Here is a 20,592-nt window from a genome sequence, read left to right as displayed (position 1 = left end):
GCGATGGGGGCGTCTTGTGCCCCCATTTTTGCAAATCTTGTTATGCTAGAGTGGGAGGATGTATATGTTAAGTCTAGTGAATTCTTTAAACACATCGCTCTTTACACGCATTTTTTGGATGATTTATTTATCATCTGGAAGGGGCCAACAGAAGACATACCCAATTTTATAGCATACATTAACAGTACTACTAATTTTTTAAGATTTACACACAAGGTGGAGAAGGTTGGTATACCTTATTTAGACACCTATATTAGTAACACGAATGATGGTTTTCAGTCTAAAATTTTCAGGAAATCCACCTTCTCAAATGATTATATACAATTTGGCAGCTGTCATCCCCCTCACATTTTTCGCAATGTTCTTAAAGGACAATGCATTCGGGTCGCTAGAATGTGTTCCACGAGACAGGATATGGAGGAACAGATGGACACAGTTTCCAATATGTTTTTGGCCAGAGGATACCCTTCAGAGATGGTGACAGATGTAACCCAATATGTCATCAGATCATGGGGAAACAAGTATATTCCCCTGTTAGGAGGCACATTTGTAGGGAAGAACATCCAAAAGCAATTGATTGGTGATAGAACGAATGTGTGCGTTATTATGTTCAACCCTTTTTCCAACTTAGTTAAGGAGATTTTGAACAGACATTGGGATATATTTTTAAGTTCTGAGGACACTGCTTCAGTATTGGGGACTCATCCAACTAGTGTGTTCAAAACTTCAGTCAATATTAAGAGGATCGTTGAGGGGGGAAAGAAAAAGGATTTGAGTAAATCCAAAGATGAGCACACTCACAAATGTGGTAGCTGTAGGTATTGCCAATACATAAATGAGAGGAACATTATTAAACTATGTAACAAGAACAGTACTATATGTTATGGTAAGAAAGGAAACTGCAATTCTATGCGGGTGGTTTATTTGGCTATTTGTTCCTGCTGTCAAGCATATTATATTGGGAAGACAGAAAGAAAGCTAAAAACCCGCATATATGAACACTTGTACAAAATTAAAAAAGTTGACACGAATAATGCATTAAGTAAACACATTAGTGAAAAAGGTTCCCATCACAGTTTTACATTTTTAATTATTGACCAAATAGGGGTGAGCGAGTATGGGGGTAATTGGAAGGTAGGATTGTCCTGCCTTGAAACTAAATGGCAGATTTTGTGCGATGCCACTTCATGGCCAGGTCTAAACGATAGTATTAGTATTAAACCTTTTTTACTATTGGACCGTGGCTAACATTATTTACATACACAATTTACCCCCTTATTGTGTTTGGTAATTTCCTTACATATTCCTTATATATATTATAAATATTACAATCCATTTTAACCATATTGCCTTTTTTGTATATAGTAAATTGTAATAATTACTACATACTTATTTATTTATTTATACATATTCATATATCTATTCATACATAACATCTATTGTATTTGCCTAAGGTTAGTGGGTCATTACAAGCTTTATTTGTTTTAAACACAAGTAGAATTGCTATTTTTAACTTTTTAGGGAGAGGTATCTTTTATTATGTATTATATGGAATTTTTGGCGCCAAAACTGCTTTAAATAAGCTGATGTAATTAGTGTTAATTGGTTCTGAAGAAGTCTACCTGGTGTAGATGAAAGCGCTAAACCTGTGTATTGTGGAAACCGGTGTATTGTCGATACCTGTGTATTGTGGAATTAAACCTGTGTTTTCATCAATCGGCTGGTACTTGACTGTTGGTGCATTTTTGGATATATCACTGTGTTTCAGCAGATTTCCTGAGCTGAGTTTCCTGACGTTGTTCTGTTCGAGCCATTGGGGCCCGTTTGGCAGGATTGATTTATTGGTTGGTTCACTACACTTTTTCTGACTTTTGCTTACTTATTTGTACCTGGTGGTGCTGTCTTGCCTTCCATGTACATGTCAACATTTTTACATATATATATATATATATATATATATATATATATATATATATATATATATATATATATATGGGTTCACTACACATTACCGAAAACACATAATCCCGACGCCCAGAATACCGAGCCTAGAATACCTAATGCCCACAAGCTCGAGATTTCACATTACCTACGCCCACAATATTGAGTGCCCCAAATCTCGAAATCCATGGCACAACAGCAATGACGAGCCATTCATGTGATAAGCCAACACCAAACCACATTGCTGTTTGCACAACATCGCCCTAAGATGTCATACGATGGAAAACAGTTAATTACAACAAACCCATATCACCGTAACATCTGAACACGATCTCTTGACCCTAACATACTTTACTTTAACACTGATGTAACATAACAACAGCCTAATACAGTGTAATAACGTCACAAAATACAAACAGATACTGGAACAACGGCAGTATAATACCTAATATGCAGCTATAACATCTCACATTTTAAGTAGCCTTGCAAAACATCTCACGAACTCTAGGGTCAAATAATCAGCTTTATTGTCTAATAGCCATTGAAAATTTGCTGTCTTTCTACAACATGCCTACATTTGGGAGAGAGTGGACATCTAGCTGCTAATTGCTCATGAAGGCTATCCACTCTATTCTGTTCTCTACTAAGGCACGTCATTAATACAGAGAGATCTGTAGCCCTATCTCCAAGTAAACATTTCAACCGCCGGTGCCACTCCTCCACTGAGTTCTGGGTGCATGGCAGAAAGAGTCTATTCTTCTCAGAAATGTTCCAAAATGTCACAGGGAATAAGGGTGGAAACCTACTAATGGCAGTTGACCTAGTAGTAAATTTCCTGACCCGAACGAGTACATACCAGTCTGTAAAATACTTTATTAATTCTCTACCCTCTTCAGGAAATGACCCCTTCAACAGTGAACATTGGTATTACTTCCGACTCATCAAGGAATGCAAGTCCAGTCAAAGATTTAACAGATAACTGGAACCCATGGCATCTGTTGTAAAGTGATCCTAACCCTAACTGTTGCACTTTTCGCCACACATTCATGCCAAAGTGAAAAAGGTAACCCTTTGCAGTAACATCAGTGAAGTTAAGCCTAATACGTTTAATGGCTGCTACTTCGTAGTCACACATGATATATTGTAGTGACAGGTTTAATTCTTGGCAAGCAAACAGATGTAATACACAGTGCCACAACATATTATATGCACGAAGTGACTTTTTGGACATTAGAACATAAATAAGCGGAATAGACTTACTAGAGCCACAACACTTAGCTATGCCATGAATACTGTATAATTGATGACAAATAGCGCCCTTACAGAAGTATGTTCCATCCATCATCCAAGTTGTTGCTACACTTAGATCATTTAGATTATTAACTGTACTAAAAACAATGACGTGTACCTAAGCCCGCCCATTTGACAACAATTTCACCTGTTTGTAAGGGGAATTTACTTACATTTAGTTTCCCCAGTTTCAAATTAGGTATGTGAACCACACCTGCAGTCTTACACCTAACTCGCCGTATTTGCTGAAGCATTGCCTTCCTATTTGGAGGGCTTGGAACACAAGCTAGCGAGGTGGATGCTACCACATCCTCCACTAGTAAACAGGGAGCATTCCTGGATATAGCAGCCATCTCGTGGAGTGATCCACAAACGCTGTAGCGTTCTACTTCGAACGGATCACCCGCTTGATTATGCGGCATAGATTTCTTCAACAATTTACCCTCAGAGAGTGAATCAGTGACTGTTCAACCCTTGCATGTGTTGCTTCTTTTAAATTTACAACACCAGTAATGCTTGCTACCAGTCTTGCGTTCTAGGTGATAAACGTACCCATCTATAATGAGCACCTCCTTACATTTTTGTAATCTGAGGCATGGATAGAGCACACCAACACTACCAGGTGTATCATAGGTTGGGTTTGCCATCACTGCAACATCAGCCGTTGAACAGCTTACTTTCTGTTACACCCACTTTTATACTTGCGGGTCTGTTAACGTGGAAATACCATTGTTAATATATTAGGTAGTGCACTATTTTCCTTACTTACTAATGACATGTACGGTAGTGTTATACTCAGCAGCTGTAGTCAGTGTATCACCATTACGGTATTGTGGGCATCGGTAATGTGAACTCTCGAGCTTGTGGGCATTAAGTATTCTGGGCGTCGGGATTATGGGTTTTCGGTAATGTGTAGTGAACCCATATATATATATCTATATATCTTCATTGCCAATTTCCCAGTGGAGATTGTAAAAAGCCCCACTTGTTCTTGATACATGGCTATTGGGTGGATATAACCTTAAAGAAAGGAAAAAACAGCCTCTGCACTGGGTGGGGGGGGGGGGATACGGGGGATAGTGTGTGAACAACAAAAGATGAAACATTCATGATGACTGTCCAAATGATGTTGTTTCCTGGCCACCCCACACCATTTTGATAGAGAATGGGCAGTTTAAGTGAATGAGAGAGGGCTGATGATCAGAAAGTAGCATGGAAAAAAAAAAGGTTAAAAATGCCTTTTTTTAAAGAGTATTGGTTCACCATTTCTGCCTTTCCATCTTTTAGTAAAAGTTAGTATTTATCTATAAGATGTCCATATTTGATAACCTAAATCTCTACTTTCTACAAAATTTCACTTCAACAACTAGTATATTCCCAGCAAGAAGAATAGTTTTACATCAATGCAGCATGTGTTAAAACACATTATTTCAATTTTGAAGATCAGTCACACTGACAGATGAGTTATGGACTGTCTGATGTCAGAAACATTGAAGAATAGAATACATTGCTGCCTTACTATTTCTGAAATTAGTTTAGTCTCTGACTATAATGTATATATAAGTGTGGGTTATATCAAGATGAATCCACGTATTTGCATGGTACTGAGGTTAAACATATACAATAAAATGCATTGTTTATGTTGTTTTATTTTTCTTTTGTAGTGGATTCTAGCAGTGAGTCATATTGTGTTTTCTACCTTCATTAGCTGGTACGATGAGCATTCATTTCAGAAAGTTCTACATTGTGTTGTAAATTACTAATGGATGTAAAAGTATATTCAGGTATGTCTGCTGTTTGTATATTTAAAGGTTTTGTATGATATGTTTGAATGGTAGAAGGATGATTTGACAGCTTTTCTTGGCAGGGGAAGCCATGCTGCTTTGGCTATTGAAGCCATCTGCACGTTAGAAAAGCCTCAAGCCTTAGACTTTGTAGCGCATCCATCACATTCCTTACATCTGGCTCAAAGTATTTTATCGATTTATCTCCTGAATGGCTAGAGATCGAGAAGAGATCTCTACAAATTGTTTTGCCAGGGGGATTGCCACATTTTTGAGTGCTCTGTCTGATATTCCATCTGAGTCGTATGTTATTTTTCTCTGTAATCCAGAGAGTCCTTTTATCTTCTCTAAGCTTCTCACACCTGGTTCTGCTTCCTACCCCTTCTAGCATGCTAAGTACAACTTATCCCAGTTAGTGCATCACAGCATTTCAGTAGTATTAAAACTTATAAAGGCATACGATGTAAGGAAAAAAACACAAGATATCAGTAGGATTATAACGGATTATAAATGCACACAATCTGAGAAAAAAAAATCACACTTGCAGAAGTTTGTAATTGTCATCCTATTTTCATAATGTGTTTGCAGTGACTGAAATTCATGTTCAGAAAATAGCATTTCTTTGTGTTCCTAAATTCTTGAGAAATACTTGATTTTTGCCTTATTTAGAGTATGAATTTTGATGACAAGTGAGGAACATAGGAAACTCATAATTCTCTCTTTTATATGCATATTATGTTACAGTGTACAGTAAACTAGTGAGCAGTGTGGGTATGCATTGTCAATGAAGTCCACAGCTGACCAAGTATTATGATCTATTTCATTATATTCCTTAACAAAACTGCAGTTACATTAAATCCTTATATGATATATATACCATGGCAATATCCTTACATGTAATGCAAAGTTTTAAAAATATGTAAGTTACAGTGATGAAATTCATTGTTATAAAATCTATTGTTAAGCTTATAAATGTGTGTACTGTTATATAAGCACACGGCTTTGGACACATTATTTAAATCACAGGATATTTTATTATTATTTTCATTGAGATGTGCCTGTTATACCACTATTGTGTGTGTCTGCAGTCTGATCCCCCCAATAACTTTCTTCAAGTGTCTACAACAGCAAGAGTAATGTAGTTCCAGTTCTGAAAGTTTATAATCAAAATGTCAGCTTTCTGCTGGTCAGGTAAATAAAACTGACATTAAGAACCATACACTGTATTACAACTTTCATAAAGTGGTATGCTCTGTTTCCATGATCATGCGCATGCTTAGAGTTATTTGATTAAATGAGGAGTGCTGGATGTGTCTTTCACTTGGAGGTGAAGGGTGAAATGCTACCACTCCATCAAAAATGGGGGTTTTTTTGTTCTTTTTTAAGGAAGATAGATTTTTAGTTAATGTCGTTATTTTTAGCCTATTCAAAATCAATTGACTAATCATCAACTTTGTGAAGTAAATAGATCCTCTTGCAAAATATATCTCATTATCAGCATTGTGCACATAACAATAATATATATATATTTTGTGTTCATGATAATGTGATGTATTTCTTCCAAAAAACTATGTTTCATTGGTATATATCTTTGTTCCCAATGTATTTATTTAAATGAGCTGCTATCAACCCAATGAGTTTTGCATGAAAGGCCTTTAGAAGTAAGTAACAAGCTGTCGTATATGTACTGTTGTCAAAAACAGCTAAAATGTTTAAGCTGTGATGTCTGTTTTACTAAACAGACATTCTTTGTGAACATCTGATTGTTTACTTCCAGATTAAAAAAAGCATGTGGTACATAATGCCCCAAAATAATCATTGACTGGGTTCATTAATTCATTCTGTGCCTCTTAATGGTAGAGTTTTCATTGAGTTAGTACCATATTTGTCTCTAACAATAAGTTGTTTTGCTTTCACAGGCCTGCACAAACTTCAATGATAGTGGAGCATGTGTCACCCAGTGCCCACAGCCATTTGTTTACAATCCCACTACTTTCCAACTTGAACATAATCCAAAGGCCAAATACACATATGGAGCATTCTGTGTCAAGAAATGTCCACGTAAGTCTGCTGCAGTATGCCTTCTTTTGTTTCACAGATTATTTCCTAATTTAGTCATAACTTGCAAGTCTTAATCAAATAGTCTATTAAAGTTATACTCCTTGTTTATGTAATAAGAAGGTCGTGACCTTCTTTGTTTGCTAATTTGTAAATGTCTGGAATAGAGGGAGCTCTCAAGTAGAACATTAATTTTTACCTGTATTCTTTTTCATCTCTATGATTTTCGGCACACCAGGAATAACATTAGCACATATGTGGTCAGTCATTTCATGATGAACTTGTCAGTACAACTACCTGTATTGCATATGGGTACATCCTTTAAGTATTCTGAGGTAGCTAAAGTAATTTGCATGTTATGAGCTTCAAAGTTCAGAAAGCAAGATTTATTATGCCTGTATGTTTTGTATGTAGCCTTCAACAGCTTAGTGACAGAGTGGATAAAGTAACTGCCAGAACTGAATAAGTAGATCTGAAGAAGTGAAAAATATATTTTGTGTGAAGATCCTCTATGTTTCAAAGTACAGAGATATAGTTCACAGTGAAAATATCTCTCAAAACTATCACCTGGAAGTCTTTCTCTAAGGGTACACTTGGTAGAAAGCTAAAAGCTTTGGATCCAGGCATTTGATTTATCCCTCACTGCAAGCGGAAACTCCTGGAGGGGCAGAGTGTGTTGCATTCCTCTATGCTGCTGGTAAAGCATATCATTTTATTTAACTCTTTTACTTTCTCATTGAGGACAAAAACATAGCAATACCAAGGTAAGAGTTCCTTAATTCCTGTCATACTTGTGCTGTTGACCTGATGAACAGAGCCAAAATCTGTAAGTCTGGTGAGTTGCACCTCTATCAAAGTCATTATAGTAACATTCAGATTTGGAATGCATATCTGCTTCTTTAGGAAAACATTTTTGAGTTTCTGACACTTTTACATGTACCTTGACCAAGGGGTGAGTTATAGTTATAGATGACAAAACCGTGAAGATGGTCACTGATCACAGTATGCAGGGTACCTTATTAAATGTAGTAAGTGTGCATTTTGGTATGCAGTTCACATTATGCAGGGTACCTTAATAAATGCAGTTACTGTGCATTTTGGTATGTAGCTCACAGTATGCAGGATACCTTATTAAATGTAGTTACTGTGCATTTTGGTATGCAGCTCACAGTATGCAGGGTACCTTATTAAATGTAGTTACTGTGCATTTTGGTATGCAGCTCCCATTATGCAGGGTACCTTATTAAATGTAGTTACTGTGCATTTTGGTATGCAGCTTACATTATGCAGGGTACCTTATTAAATGTAGTTACTGTGCATTTTGGTATGCAGCTCACAGTATGCAGGGTACCTTATTAAATGTAGTTACTGTGCATTTTGGTATGCAGCTCACATTATGCAGGGTACCTTATTAAATGTAGTTACTGTGCATTTTGGTATGCAGCTCACAGTATGCAGGGTACCTTATTAAATGTAGTTACTGTGCATTTTGGTATGCAGCTTACATTATGCAGGGTACCTTATTAAATGTAGTTACTGTGCATTTTGGTATGCAGCTCACAGTATGCAGGGTACCTTATTAAATGTTGTTACTGTGCATTTTGGTATGTAGCTCATAGTATGCAGGGTACCTTATTAAATGTAGTTTCTGTGCATTTTGGTATGTAGCTCACAGTATGCAGGGTACCTTATTAAATGTAGTTACTGTGCATTTTGGTTTGTAGCTGGCAAAAAATGTTGGCTGCCATAGTAATGCTTACAACATCTGTGGGTGTGTTTATTAACTGATGGTATCCAACTCTGGTGTTGTCTAATCACTGTTCTTTGCTCGAGCTGTATAATATTAAAACCTCCTAGTATGCCAAACCTAGATAAGTTGCAGTCTATAAATGAGAAAATAATAACTCCTAGTAGTTTGTATGCTCAGTTAGGTTTAAGATACATGAGTCTTCAGCATTTTATCAGTTCTCATGTGCATAGGTGCCTGAAGCTGCTGAAGACTGGGGGGAGGTGGGTGAGAGGGGCACTTAGTGATCTAAAAATGGCAATTTTTTAAAAACTATTTACTACCACAACAAAGGTTCCCTTAGAGGACATTTTAAGCTTAGCCATTTTCTCTTTTGGTGCTTGAATTAACATTTCCTGATTGGTCTTACCTGTCCAATGGCTGATAATTGTACATTAGCCCTAGTGAAAATAACTGATCATACCATAGATAATTTGAAGGGACCCACGTAAGGGATGCAGCATTTAGGAACTGCCTCTACCCATTAGTGCATGATGGGCAATCCTGGAGTATTCTATTACCTATCCTTAGATCCAAGTTGCATTTGAATATGGACAGGGATGAGCTTTGTTTTACTTGAATGGATAGTCTGTAACCCCCTGCTGCTCCAGCAGCAGCCCCCTCCCCAGCCACTCCAGTGTTCCATTACTTAACTATTTCTTCTCAGTTACCATAAACACTGTTCAAACCTGTCAGCCTGCATACTGTGTTCTTATTTGCTTCTACAATAATTACAGAAATTGAAATAAAATAGCACAAACACTGAGCCATTTGCTAAATAAACAATACTATCTCACAATGAAAATAGACTTAGCATGAGCAGTAAATTTCTCTGTCCTTGAAACTCACATTCATTGAAACAACATTAAAACTCACATTCAAAGAAAATGCATCTGGCCAGTGGAGGATTACATTTACCTTTGGTTTGTTTTTAAATCACAGGCAACTTGCACACATTTTTAGGGACATGCATATATGTATGTGTTCTTTGATTCACCTTCTTGATTGTATTACATTATATTCGTTATATAATACAGCACCACTTGTTAGAATGTGTTTTAAATAACAGTCTTCTAGTAAGCAATGAAACAAAATGTATGAACCAATAATGACAAAACTACCAATTTCAGAAAATTTCAACCATAAAAGTCCATTCAAACTTCTGTCATTACAATCCACCAATACCAGTAAATATGCAAAAGCTCTGAGTAAAGTCATCTAAATAATTCTACAGTAACGGGATCTGTAACTAATGAAGAGGTTGCTAACAGCAAATAACTTTATATTTCATGGTTTCATCCAAAAATAAAGTGCTTGTTGCCCTTGAAGAATAAATTGCCTATGTTACATTAAAAAATGATAAGTTAGTAATATTGCAATAGGAATGGATGGCAAACTGATAACAAGTTCGTAGTTACTAGGTAACTCCTCAATAGGAGGCATTCACAGGACTGCAGCATCCACTCCCTTTAAAGTACAACACAGTACAATATCAGTCATCCAGCTGCCTACTGTGGGAGTAGAACCCACAGCCTTCTGCATCAAAAGCAAGTACACACACGCACACACACACACACACACACACACACACACACACACACACACACACACACACACACACACACACATGCACACCATCCCCCCAGCAGAAAGTGAAACACAGCAGCATAAATCAGAAAGTGAAACACAATCCTCCCACAGCATATATCAGAAGCACAATCCCCCCACAGCATATATCAGAAGCTAGAAGCACAATCCCCCCAACCAGAAACATGATCCCTGAAGCAGTATTTGTCTTAAACATCTTACCAGAAACACGATCCCTAAAGCAGCATACTCTCCTAACCTGAAACTCCCTGAAGCAAACAAAACACGATCCCTGAAGTAACAGCATACTCTCATAACCAAACACACACCACTACCTTTCAGGTAGGCAGTTTAAAATTTTGCACCTAAGTAATCCGCAATGCAGACTGTTTAAAAATTTGTGCCCAACTACTCTGCGGATGCAGATGACACATGCATGGATCTTCTGGATGCTTTGTTGTTTCGCTGCCACGGGGACTAGACAAGACCATCTTGTCTTGTAAAAGTGGGGGGCATGCTCTCTTCCCCTCGCTCAATAGTTCCGGTGCCTATGTGCTAGCTAGCACTCTTGTTACCATTTCACATGCAAAGCAGTCCAGAGGGCAGCTTTGTACCTATTCCAAGTGCTGCTTCTACACTTAGATCCCACTGTGGGTTTATTTCTCTTGACAGCCCTCCCCATGCAGTTACTTCTGACATGTCCGCAGCATCACAATGCCGAACAGCTGAATATTTTAGGAGCAGGATACAACCTGACCTAGTTCCCCCAAGTTTATGCACTGACAAGCTGGCAAGTAAATATGTCTACTAGACAATCTGTGGCAGTCCTACAAATAGCACTGTCATAGCTAGGAGCTGTTTTATTTGTCATATATCTGTAATGGTATACTTGTAATATATAGAGCCTAGAGAAAGGGTCCACTTTAAAACACAAGTTCTTCAGGCTTGATGTCCATGTAAAATTCTTATGTGACTCTAACCTAAGTCCGTCCAGCAAAATAACTGGAACAACTTTAGAACTGTGTAGGTCTGCTGAGGAAAGGATTGATGCCAGGTCCCTTTCTTTATCATTCCTCACTGTAGTGCGATCTCGGATGTAGAGTTTGTATATGGTTTGTGATTGTAACCAGGTGTGGGTCCGTTAGTATATGTAAGTTGCTGGATCTGCAAAAGTGGGGAGGGTGCCACTCTACCCTCCTTCTATGGTTCCGGCACCCATGCTCATGTGTGAATAGATTAAAACAGTCATTCTTCCTTCTGCAGCATGTAGATGGTTATTATACAGCACTTTCTTAGCAAAGCACTGAAAACACATCTTCTGTACAGTCCCCTTCTGACTTTTCCATAAATATTATATCTTGATAACTATTTCATTGATGTATGTATAGAACTTGTAGCCAGGGTTTATACAATGCATCTATGTGCAGATTAATGATGTATGTCTATGTATGGAACTCCATCTACTGATACATGTCCACTTATGGAGCTCCATCTAATGATATATGTCTACATAGGGAGCTCCATCTAATGATGCATGTACACACATGGAGCTCTATCATCGTATTGCACACTCTTACAGTAGTCTTGTTTTCTCAGTTTAATTTGTCCAACTCTTTTGGGTTACTAATACTATGGTGGGAATGGATCCCATTCCTTAGTGAGGGTATAATTAAAGTTCAGGAAATTAATATTGTTTCAGTCTGTGATATTAGCTAAAAGTGCTCTTTGCAGCACCCAAAATATGCTCAGAACTGACTCCTTCTGCAATTTACATGTATTGGTAGCATATCTAAGTATGACTGAAGACTCTTTTTTATTAGATGGTTTGCTCCTACCACTGTTGGAACTACCTGGGTTTCTTTCTTCCACATTGCCTTCATTTCTGCCTGCAGGTCTTGTTATTTTATGAGTTTTTGTTTCTCTGTATATAAGAAGCTGCAGTCACTAGTTGTAGCAATTCCAATGATCAATGCTACCTTTGTCGTTTTTTCATGGACTACTATATCTGTTTTTCTCCCATCTGTTTTTTTGAACTGGTGGTAATTAGTGATCCCATGGGATGTACATTTCATCATTCTCTATAATGCTTTGTTGTTTATGTTTCCAGTGCTTCTCAGCTACTTTTATATTGTAATTATTTGCACAAACTCTAATACAGTATTCTTGCGCATTATTCTGCCTTTCAGTATATAGGCCCTCTGACTTGTATGTATTACACCCAACAACATGATGCATGATTATTTTCATTTTTATTAAGATCCTACATTTATCTGTACAGATTCCACATGTTCAATGGACTGTATAAATTGGTGCCCATGTAGTTGACAATACTGGAGTGACATTATTAACCTTTCATATTTTGGTTTCATCCCACCTGTCCTTAACCATTCCTACAACAGATCCTGATCAATATGAGGTTGCTCCAAGAGATCTCTATACTTGCACCACATTTGAGCTTTGTCTGCATTTCTTTCCTTCTCATCTGATCTTTTCCTTATATTCTTTATTCTGTTTTTTGTTGCACTCAGTTGCTGTCTGCTTCTTGTTTGGTTTCCATTCCCCTTTACACCTGAACGGTTATGTTAAAGTAAGCAGAAATCTTATCTAAGACTTCATCTGTTCATGTTTTAAAACTTTCACTATGTTTGGATCTGATAAGGACAGCAAATATGTATACCGTCCCATGACTGCAAATCTATACATGTAATCAATTATGAGGCGGTCCATTCCTTCTTCAGAGTAAGGAATATATAATCTTGGTATGCACTGATTTTTTTATACATCATTTGATAAGTGTGAAGCATTTTTCTTGTTTTTCCTTCCAACTGATCTAGTACTTTATGGGGCCAGTCACTCACCCAAAAACTGTAAGTTAATACAAGAAGAGCAAACTGTTTTATTGCTTGAATTTTGTACCTAGATGTCAATGCTGTTTTCAGTATTAGTTCTTGTCTTCTGAAGTATTTCTTGCTGAGTTTTATTTACATTTGTTCATGTTTTATTGATGATTGTTCATAAATTCCCAAATATTTATGCACTCCTTCTTGCACAAATTCCTTTATATCACATTCCTCTCTCAGATTTATATTTTCTTAGTACTGCAACATTCCTACTTTAATCATTAGTTTTGCACATTTGCCAAGAATAAATGGCATCTTTATATAATCTGAGAAAGTTTTAATCTCTTGTAGTTTTGCTTTCGACTCCTCATCTGATGAACTATGTAGTTTTAAGTCATCCACGAAAACTAGATGAGAAGTCTTTAAGCAAGGTTGTTTTGGGGAGCAAAACTGTAACCATGATATAATCTGTTAAGTAAACAGCATAAGGGGTTAATAGCAAGACAAAACAGCGGTGGTAACAAAGAATTACCCTGAAATATTCCCCCTTGAAGTTTTTACCCTGGGATAATAATTTGCCCTTTATCATGGCTTAACTGCAAAGTGGTTTGCCACTGTTTCATGGTCACTGTGTAGGATGTATCTTATACATCTGCAAGCACTCCTTTATCCATGAATGTAGGATGCTGTCAAATGTTTTTTATTATTTTTTTTTTTTGTGATCTATCCATGCTATATTTCAATTCTTCCCATTTTTACAATTCTCTGTTAAGGCTTTGCTTTGTTCCTTTGTTCCATATGACTTTCTTTTGTTTCCCTTTTATTTTATTGCCATGATTGAGTTTTTTCCCCAAACGACTATAAACTCTGTCTGCATCAATTCCACTATATAGTTTGTACATTGTCAGAAGGCAAGTTATTGGTCTGTTGTTTTCAGGATAACTTTGTTGTTAGCTAGACTAGTATCTGTTCAGGATGCACATATAAGTAATTCTTACTCAGGGCTAAATCTCTGTGTAAAGATATTAAAACTTTTAGCCAGAAGTTAGCCACTTCATCTAGGCCTAGCATTTTCAAATTATGAGCTTTTCTTTTTTTTCCAATTTTTCTGGTCATTACTTATTCCCATTTCACATCCTCTACATTTGAACTCCTTAGTGTTATAACTTTTCTATCCATTCATAATATTTGTTATGTTCCATGGGGGTCTTCATAAATATTTCTCCAGAATGTGTCTATTTCTTCTTTTTTGGCGGTGTTTCATATCCTTTTGCTTTTATTCCCAGTTCTCTCTAAAACTGTTTTGGGTCGTCAATGATTCACTTATTTTGTACTATTCCTTTATATTTATCTGAATATCTTTTAAGTTTTCTGCCTGTGCTGATATCTTTAATTTATTATTTGCAGTAGTGTGTGATAGATCCTGGTCTGTTTTGATACTGTGCATTGCTTTTACCACATCTGTTTTTCTAACTATTTTTGTTGGTATGTTCTTTCTTCTGTATTCTTCTAACAGTGACACTTCCTGTCTTAATTGCTTTATAGTTTTATCTATTCAGTGCTTCCATGGTGACAATTTATTTGTCCATTCATTCCCCTTATTGCTGTATATTTTTGTATTAAGACTTTGCCTATTATTACAGTAATATATCTAATTTACTTCTGTTACATAAGATAAATGTCTCTTATTAATCTGGATTGCTGTGTTCATCTGTTTTATCAGACTTTTAACATTTTATGTCTTATTTACTTTCCGTAATCTGTTTCTTTGATCAAACTTAATGTCTATCCATCTATTTTAAATCAAGCAGCTCTTCCCTTAGATCATTTTCTTTGGAACTGAAATCACATTATTTGTTCTCTATTTCATGTGGTAATTCTACAAACAGTTCCTGGACATCTTCCTGTGACATGTCCTCATCAGATGCATCCTGTCTCATGTGGGAATTCATTGGCCCATCACTCCACAGCATTGTCTACATCAGAGTTATAACTGCTTCTTGCTACTTCCATTGCTGTGCAACTTTAACTGAACTTTTGTACCAATTTCCTACAGGAGTATGATCATGTGGCAAGTCAGCAGACACCTCATGATCTACCTGTTTCTCCTTAGTTTGGGGACTAATTATTCCATCATGCTGTGACATTAGCTGTGCTAGATTTTCTTCACCAAATCCTGCAGTTCCCAAATAGTCCATGACTTCACTTTCTATTTCATTAACTTCTCCATTACCAATCCTCTTTACAACTTTCCCTCTTTTTTCTTACTATCGGAGCTCCTTTGACTGTATTTCTCTTCAGATATCTTTGGTGTTCCTTCTTTGTATTGATTAGTTTTGCTTTTTCCTTTGCATAATTATTGCACCACAACAGATCATTCTTTCCCATGTCCATATTTCTTCCTCAGATGTCTCCTGATCCACCTGTTTCTTCTTAATTTGGGAACTCATTGTTTCATAAGATCTGTGACATTACCTGTGTTGGATTTTCTACACCAAATCCTTCACTTGCAGGTAATCCATAATTACATTCTCTATTTGATTAACTTCTGCCGTACCAATCATGTGTTCTACAGTCCCCCCTTTATTTTCTTATTTTCTGTATTGTGAAGTTTTCCATATCTGGTGCCTTTGCCTATATTTCTCTTCAAATATCTTTTGGAGATGCTTTTTCATATTGATTAGTTTGGCTTTCTCCATCACATAATTTATTTATTTATTTATCGACATTTGTTGACCAGCAAAGTCTGACTGGGTCTTGAACCCATTTTCAGTGGAGGCCTGGGGAGAAAAGCTCCATCTAAATATTATATGTGAGACATATAAAAAGTATTAAAAAGTACATACTGGTTCTAAGGGCTACAAACATACACTATCTAAAAATAGCTGTTAAGCAGTGGAATTACATAGTGGGTACAGACGTCATTTATAGTGTCCTTGAGTGTTAACATATTATACATAGTAGTAGGTAAAACATAATCAATACGCAGATAACAGCTTTTTTTTTCTTACAGGAGATAGCAGGGATATATATATATATATATATATATATATATATATATATATATATATATATATATATATATCTATATATATTTTTTTTTTATAGGAGAGTTAGAAGCAAAGAGGATTCAAGGAGTCAGGATACTAATTAAGTTAGGGTTGAAGAATCAGAAGACATTTTATGAAAAAATTATAATTACGCTTAAGGAGGTTTATGTATCATACAGGTTTGAAGAGGATTTATCATGTTGATAGGATAGATAAAGGTTCAGAGCAGTGAGGACAGATTATCACTTCTTTGGGTAGGTACTGGAGCAGACATGAGTACTGAGTAGATAGCTTTTTAAGGTGGACTTAAATTTGTTAAGACTGTCTATGCTATTTATGGTTGTAGGAAGGGCATTCCACTGTTTTGCAACCACATGTAAGTATAGGCACTACCCAGCTCTATGTATGTGGATATTCATAAGTTGGTTATTTTCAGAGTGAAGGGTTCTTGTGGGGATATAGGATTTTAGTATGGATTTAAGAGCAGGGCAGCTATCTGAGTTGTAGATAATTTTATTTAGACAGCTGAAGGAGGTCAAGGTGTTCTAGGAAATCAAGCCAGTTTAATTCTTGTAGAGCTTGACAGTGATGTGAGCTGTAGGAGTTGCCTGTGGCAAATCTGGCAATCTTGTGGTAGCAGGACAAGAGCTTATATTTTAGTAACAAGCTCAGATTGATGAATATGGAGGCACTGTATAAGAGGGAGGGGAGCAAGTTAAGTATTGGCAAGGGTTGTTTTGGTGGAGTTATCCAGGAAATTCTTATGTCTATATATTTATGGCATTACAAGGATGGTGTTCAAGTGTGAGTTTAATATTTTAAAGTCAACTGAGAGGGGTTTTGCTAAGAGGAGTAGAAGTTTTGCTTTTTGGGGGTTAAGGAGTAATTGTGGTTTTCTCAGCCAGGCTTCAATTAAGCTAAAGGTTTTTTGTGTTATTAGCTGGAGGTGCTGTATGTTATATGAGGAAGAAATTATGGTAGTATCATCTGCGCATTGGATGATGGAGCTTAGGGGAGGAAGCGATATATAAGTTGTTTATAAAAATATTTAAGAGTAGGGGACCAGGGTTGGAACCATGTGACACCCCAGTTTGGTTAGTTTGGTACTGGGATAGACTGCTTTGCCATTTGACACATTGTTGATGGTTTGATAGATAGTTATTGAACCACTGTTGGCAGGGTGGGGAGTAGCCAGTACTGGAGAGTTGTTGAAGAAGTTTTGTGTGTGATACAGTATCAAAATCCTTTGACAGATCTAGTAGAAGTACTGAAATAATGTTACTAGAGTCAGTGGATAAATATTGCACCATATCAGATCTCTTTTTCTTTCTCATGTACATGTTTCTTTTTATACTTTTCAAAACTCTCTGAATTTTTTTTCATTATATTTTCACATTTCCTTTGGTACCTCTTTTTCCAGGTGGCCCAAAGTTAATTTGGCTATGTAATGTTTTTCATGGATCTGTTTTATTAATGAATGCAAATTTTCATTTGAAGTCTTTCTTGTACAAGTGTTTTTCTTTCCTCTAATTTCTTTTTTAATCTTTCTGTATATCTTCAATCTGGAAATTATGGGCTTCATGAAATATAGTAACGATATACAATTTCTTCCATTCTGTCATTTTTATGGCTGTTTCTTTGATCTTTCAGGTTTTTCTTGGACTACTACTTCCTTCTACAACTGGGCTATTCCCCCCTTCAGCCTGACTTAATCCCATTGCAAGAACGTTTCCGTATCTTGAGGCTTCTACACTGCCATATTTCCAGTCCTGGCACCAGTGTGTACAGCAGGATTGGACATTGTTTTTATTCTTGGTCTTGTGCACCCAGCTGTCTTTTTATTTTTTAACTTACCTGTCTCCTTGATAAAGTACAGTCTCTGTATCAGTATCATTCTGGTGAGATTTTATAAAATCAGGGTCTACCATGTGAAGGTGCTCACCAAGACTTAAGGATCAGTTCAGTTCCAGAAGTACTACCTTCCTTTTCCTGCTGATTTCTCCATCCCTTCATTCAGGTACCACTTGTAATCAGCTTCTTTGTCCAGTTTTTCTCATTCCTTGACAAAAAAAATACTTGCATTAGTCTTTTGGCTATTTTGATATTGAACAGGAAAGTACATTAGTGCAGGCCATGTGCTCATGATGTGGATTATGTCCCGTGGATTATGTCCCTTCACACTGAAGTAGAGATGAAGAAAAAAAAAATGTAAGATGTAAGACAGTTTTGGATGAATGGCATTCATAAATATGCTGGCTAAGAGGAAACTTGGTCTTTGACTTAAGGAGAAAAAATGTTTGGCTCTTCCTCTTACATAGCTTAGTGAGACTTTAACGTATGTTTTTTTTCCTGTGCATTTCTTTAGAGATTTAACAGAAGCAATGGCAGAATGTTGATGTTCCCTAGTAATCAACTCCTATGTCCAGTTATACTAAGTATTATTGTTTGTTAAAAACAAAAATTAATTGTAATAATTCACAGTTCTTGTAAATTAATGCTCGAATATTAACCGCTTAGTGCAATCATGTAGCTCCCTACACTACCATGAGTTTACAAGCTTTAAGGAATTTATTGGACTTTTTGACAGGCTTTCTAACTTAAAAACAAAACCCACTAAATTGAGATCCATAGTGATTGCTTTCCAGTTCATGTTTAAGGAAAAAAAATACAACTATATTACGTTAGTAGCAGTCAACATATAATCAATGAAAGTAAAGAATTGAACAGAAAAGTGAAAACAATGTTGTCCTTGTCAGGCAAATATAAGCTACACTAAAATGCTCTGTGAATATAATTTACCGACTGGCTTATTGTTTATTGAAAGAGCGTTTTGACTGCTTGGAAGGGATTATATGCATGTAGCCTCAACTCTTGTTAGGATGGTGGGTAAGAAAGGACCAAGTGGTAAATCACTTCTGTTGCTGTACATTGGCATGGCAACATCTGTGAAGCCTGTATTGAGGGGCCATGCCTTGGGCCCTTAGTGACCTGAATACCTGCAGGTGTGGACTGACTGAAGTGAATCGCCTGCCCTATAGGTCATGCACATATGTCTGAGGGAGACTTATTCTCCATGGTTGCTGCCAATCAGGCATGTCACCAAGACAGTGACACACCTGGTTGTTGCTAAACTACATTTCTAGTATGAAAATTTAAGTCCATTTATTTTGATAGAAAAATGAAATTATAATAGCAGGAACTCGCCCATCTGAGGGTTTTTTTCTCAGTTCAAATGTCTGAGACTGCATAATTATGGAGTAAGTTTCAAGTTTTTGATCAAAGGGTCTATTGCTTCCCAATCCTTTCTAACCTCCTCTGATTGATACTTATACTTATCATGCAATATTTATATGTTTTACTAATTATTCCTATTTTAATGGCAACTTCTGGTCTACATTCTGCTAAAAACATTGCCAGTGCTGGTCTTTCATAGGATGTGTCTTCTGTAAAAAATAGGGGGGAGGCAGGAATTTAATTGTAATGTTGCTTAGGTCATATGATATAGCAATGCATGTGAAGTATAATGTTCGTTAATGTTTGCTAATAAAGTTTGATTAGTTTTGTATAAACGTAAATTTTCCTATATCACAAATGATAATTCAGTAAAGGTGTTTGAAAAAGGGTCTGTTGCTGTAAATGGATTAACAATCCTATAACTCCCCACTCTACCATGAGTTTACAAGCTTTAAGGAATTTATTGGACTTCTTGACAGGCTTTCTAACTTAAAAACAAAATCCACTGAATTGACATCAATAATGATTGCCTTGCAGTTCACATTTAAGGAAACAAATTACAACTTAAAATGGGAACTATATTACTCTTCATTAAATAGAAGTTCACTTAGTGACAACCTCTGCAAAGAACTGAAGTTGAAACTATAACACAATAGTAGCATAAGTCGTTATTTGTTTATTTATTTATTTGTTTATTTACTTTTGGTAACCAAGAAATTCCAACTGGACACAGGTCCTTTTTCAGTAGAGGCTGGGGAGAAAAGCTCCACAGAACAATAAATGAGCAGCAGAGTACATGAAGAACAATTGAATTTACATAAAACAATACATACTGCAGCAAACATTAGCTATACATACAATATGAAAGATAGTAATGAACAGATATACCAATATCTAGCTAAAGGCTAGGAATAAAAGTAGGATGTATATACAGATAGTACTAAGCTCAAACAGATACTGTTCTAAACTCATATACCTAAATCTTATATACAAATATTGCACTAAACTCAAGCAGATATAAA

At 36.4% G+C, this 20,592-nt stretch overlaps 1 protein-coding gene across 2 annotated transcripts in view; it reads left to right on the top strand.

The window, feature by feature from the left end:
• ERBB4 (erb-b2 receptor tyrosine kinase 4) overlaps window positions 1-20,592 on the top strand; it is a 4,056,904-nt gene that overhangs the window by 2,625,310 nt on the left and 1,411,002 nt on the right. For both annotated transcript variants that reach the window (XM_044075709.1, XM_044075708.1), the window contains exon 7: window positions 6,935-7,076. In XM_044075709.1, coding sequence (XP_043931644.1) covers window positions 6,935-7,076 — 142 coding nt within the window. The remainder of the gene's footprint in view (window positions 1-6,934; window positions 7,077-20,592) is intronic.

This window comes from Protopterus annectens, chromosome 6.part1 (assembly GCF_019279795.1).
Source record: "Protopterus annectens isolate FY-2018-M chromosome 6.part1, PAN1.0, whole genome shotgun sequence".
Classification (NCBI taxonomy): Eukaryota; Metazoa; Chordata; order Ceratodontiformes; family Protopteridae; genus Protopterus; species Protopterus annectens.
The sequence above is the reverse complement of the archived record's forward strand: the minus strand, read 5'-3'. Positions and strand labels throughout refer to the sequence as shown.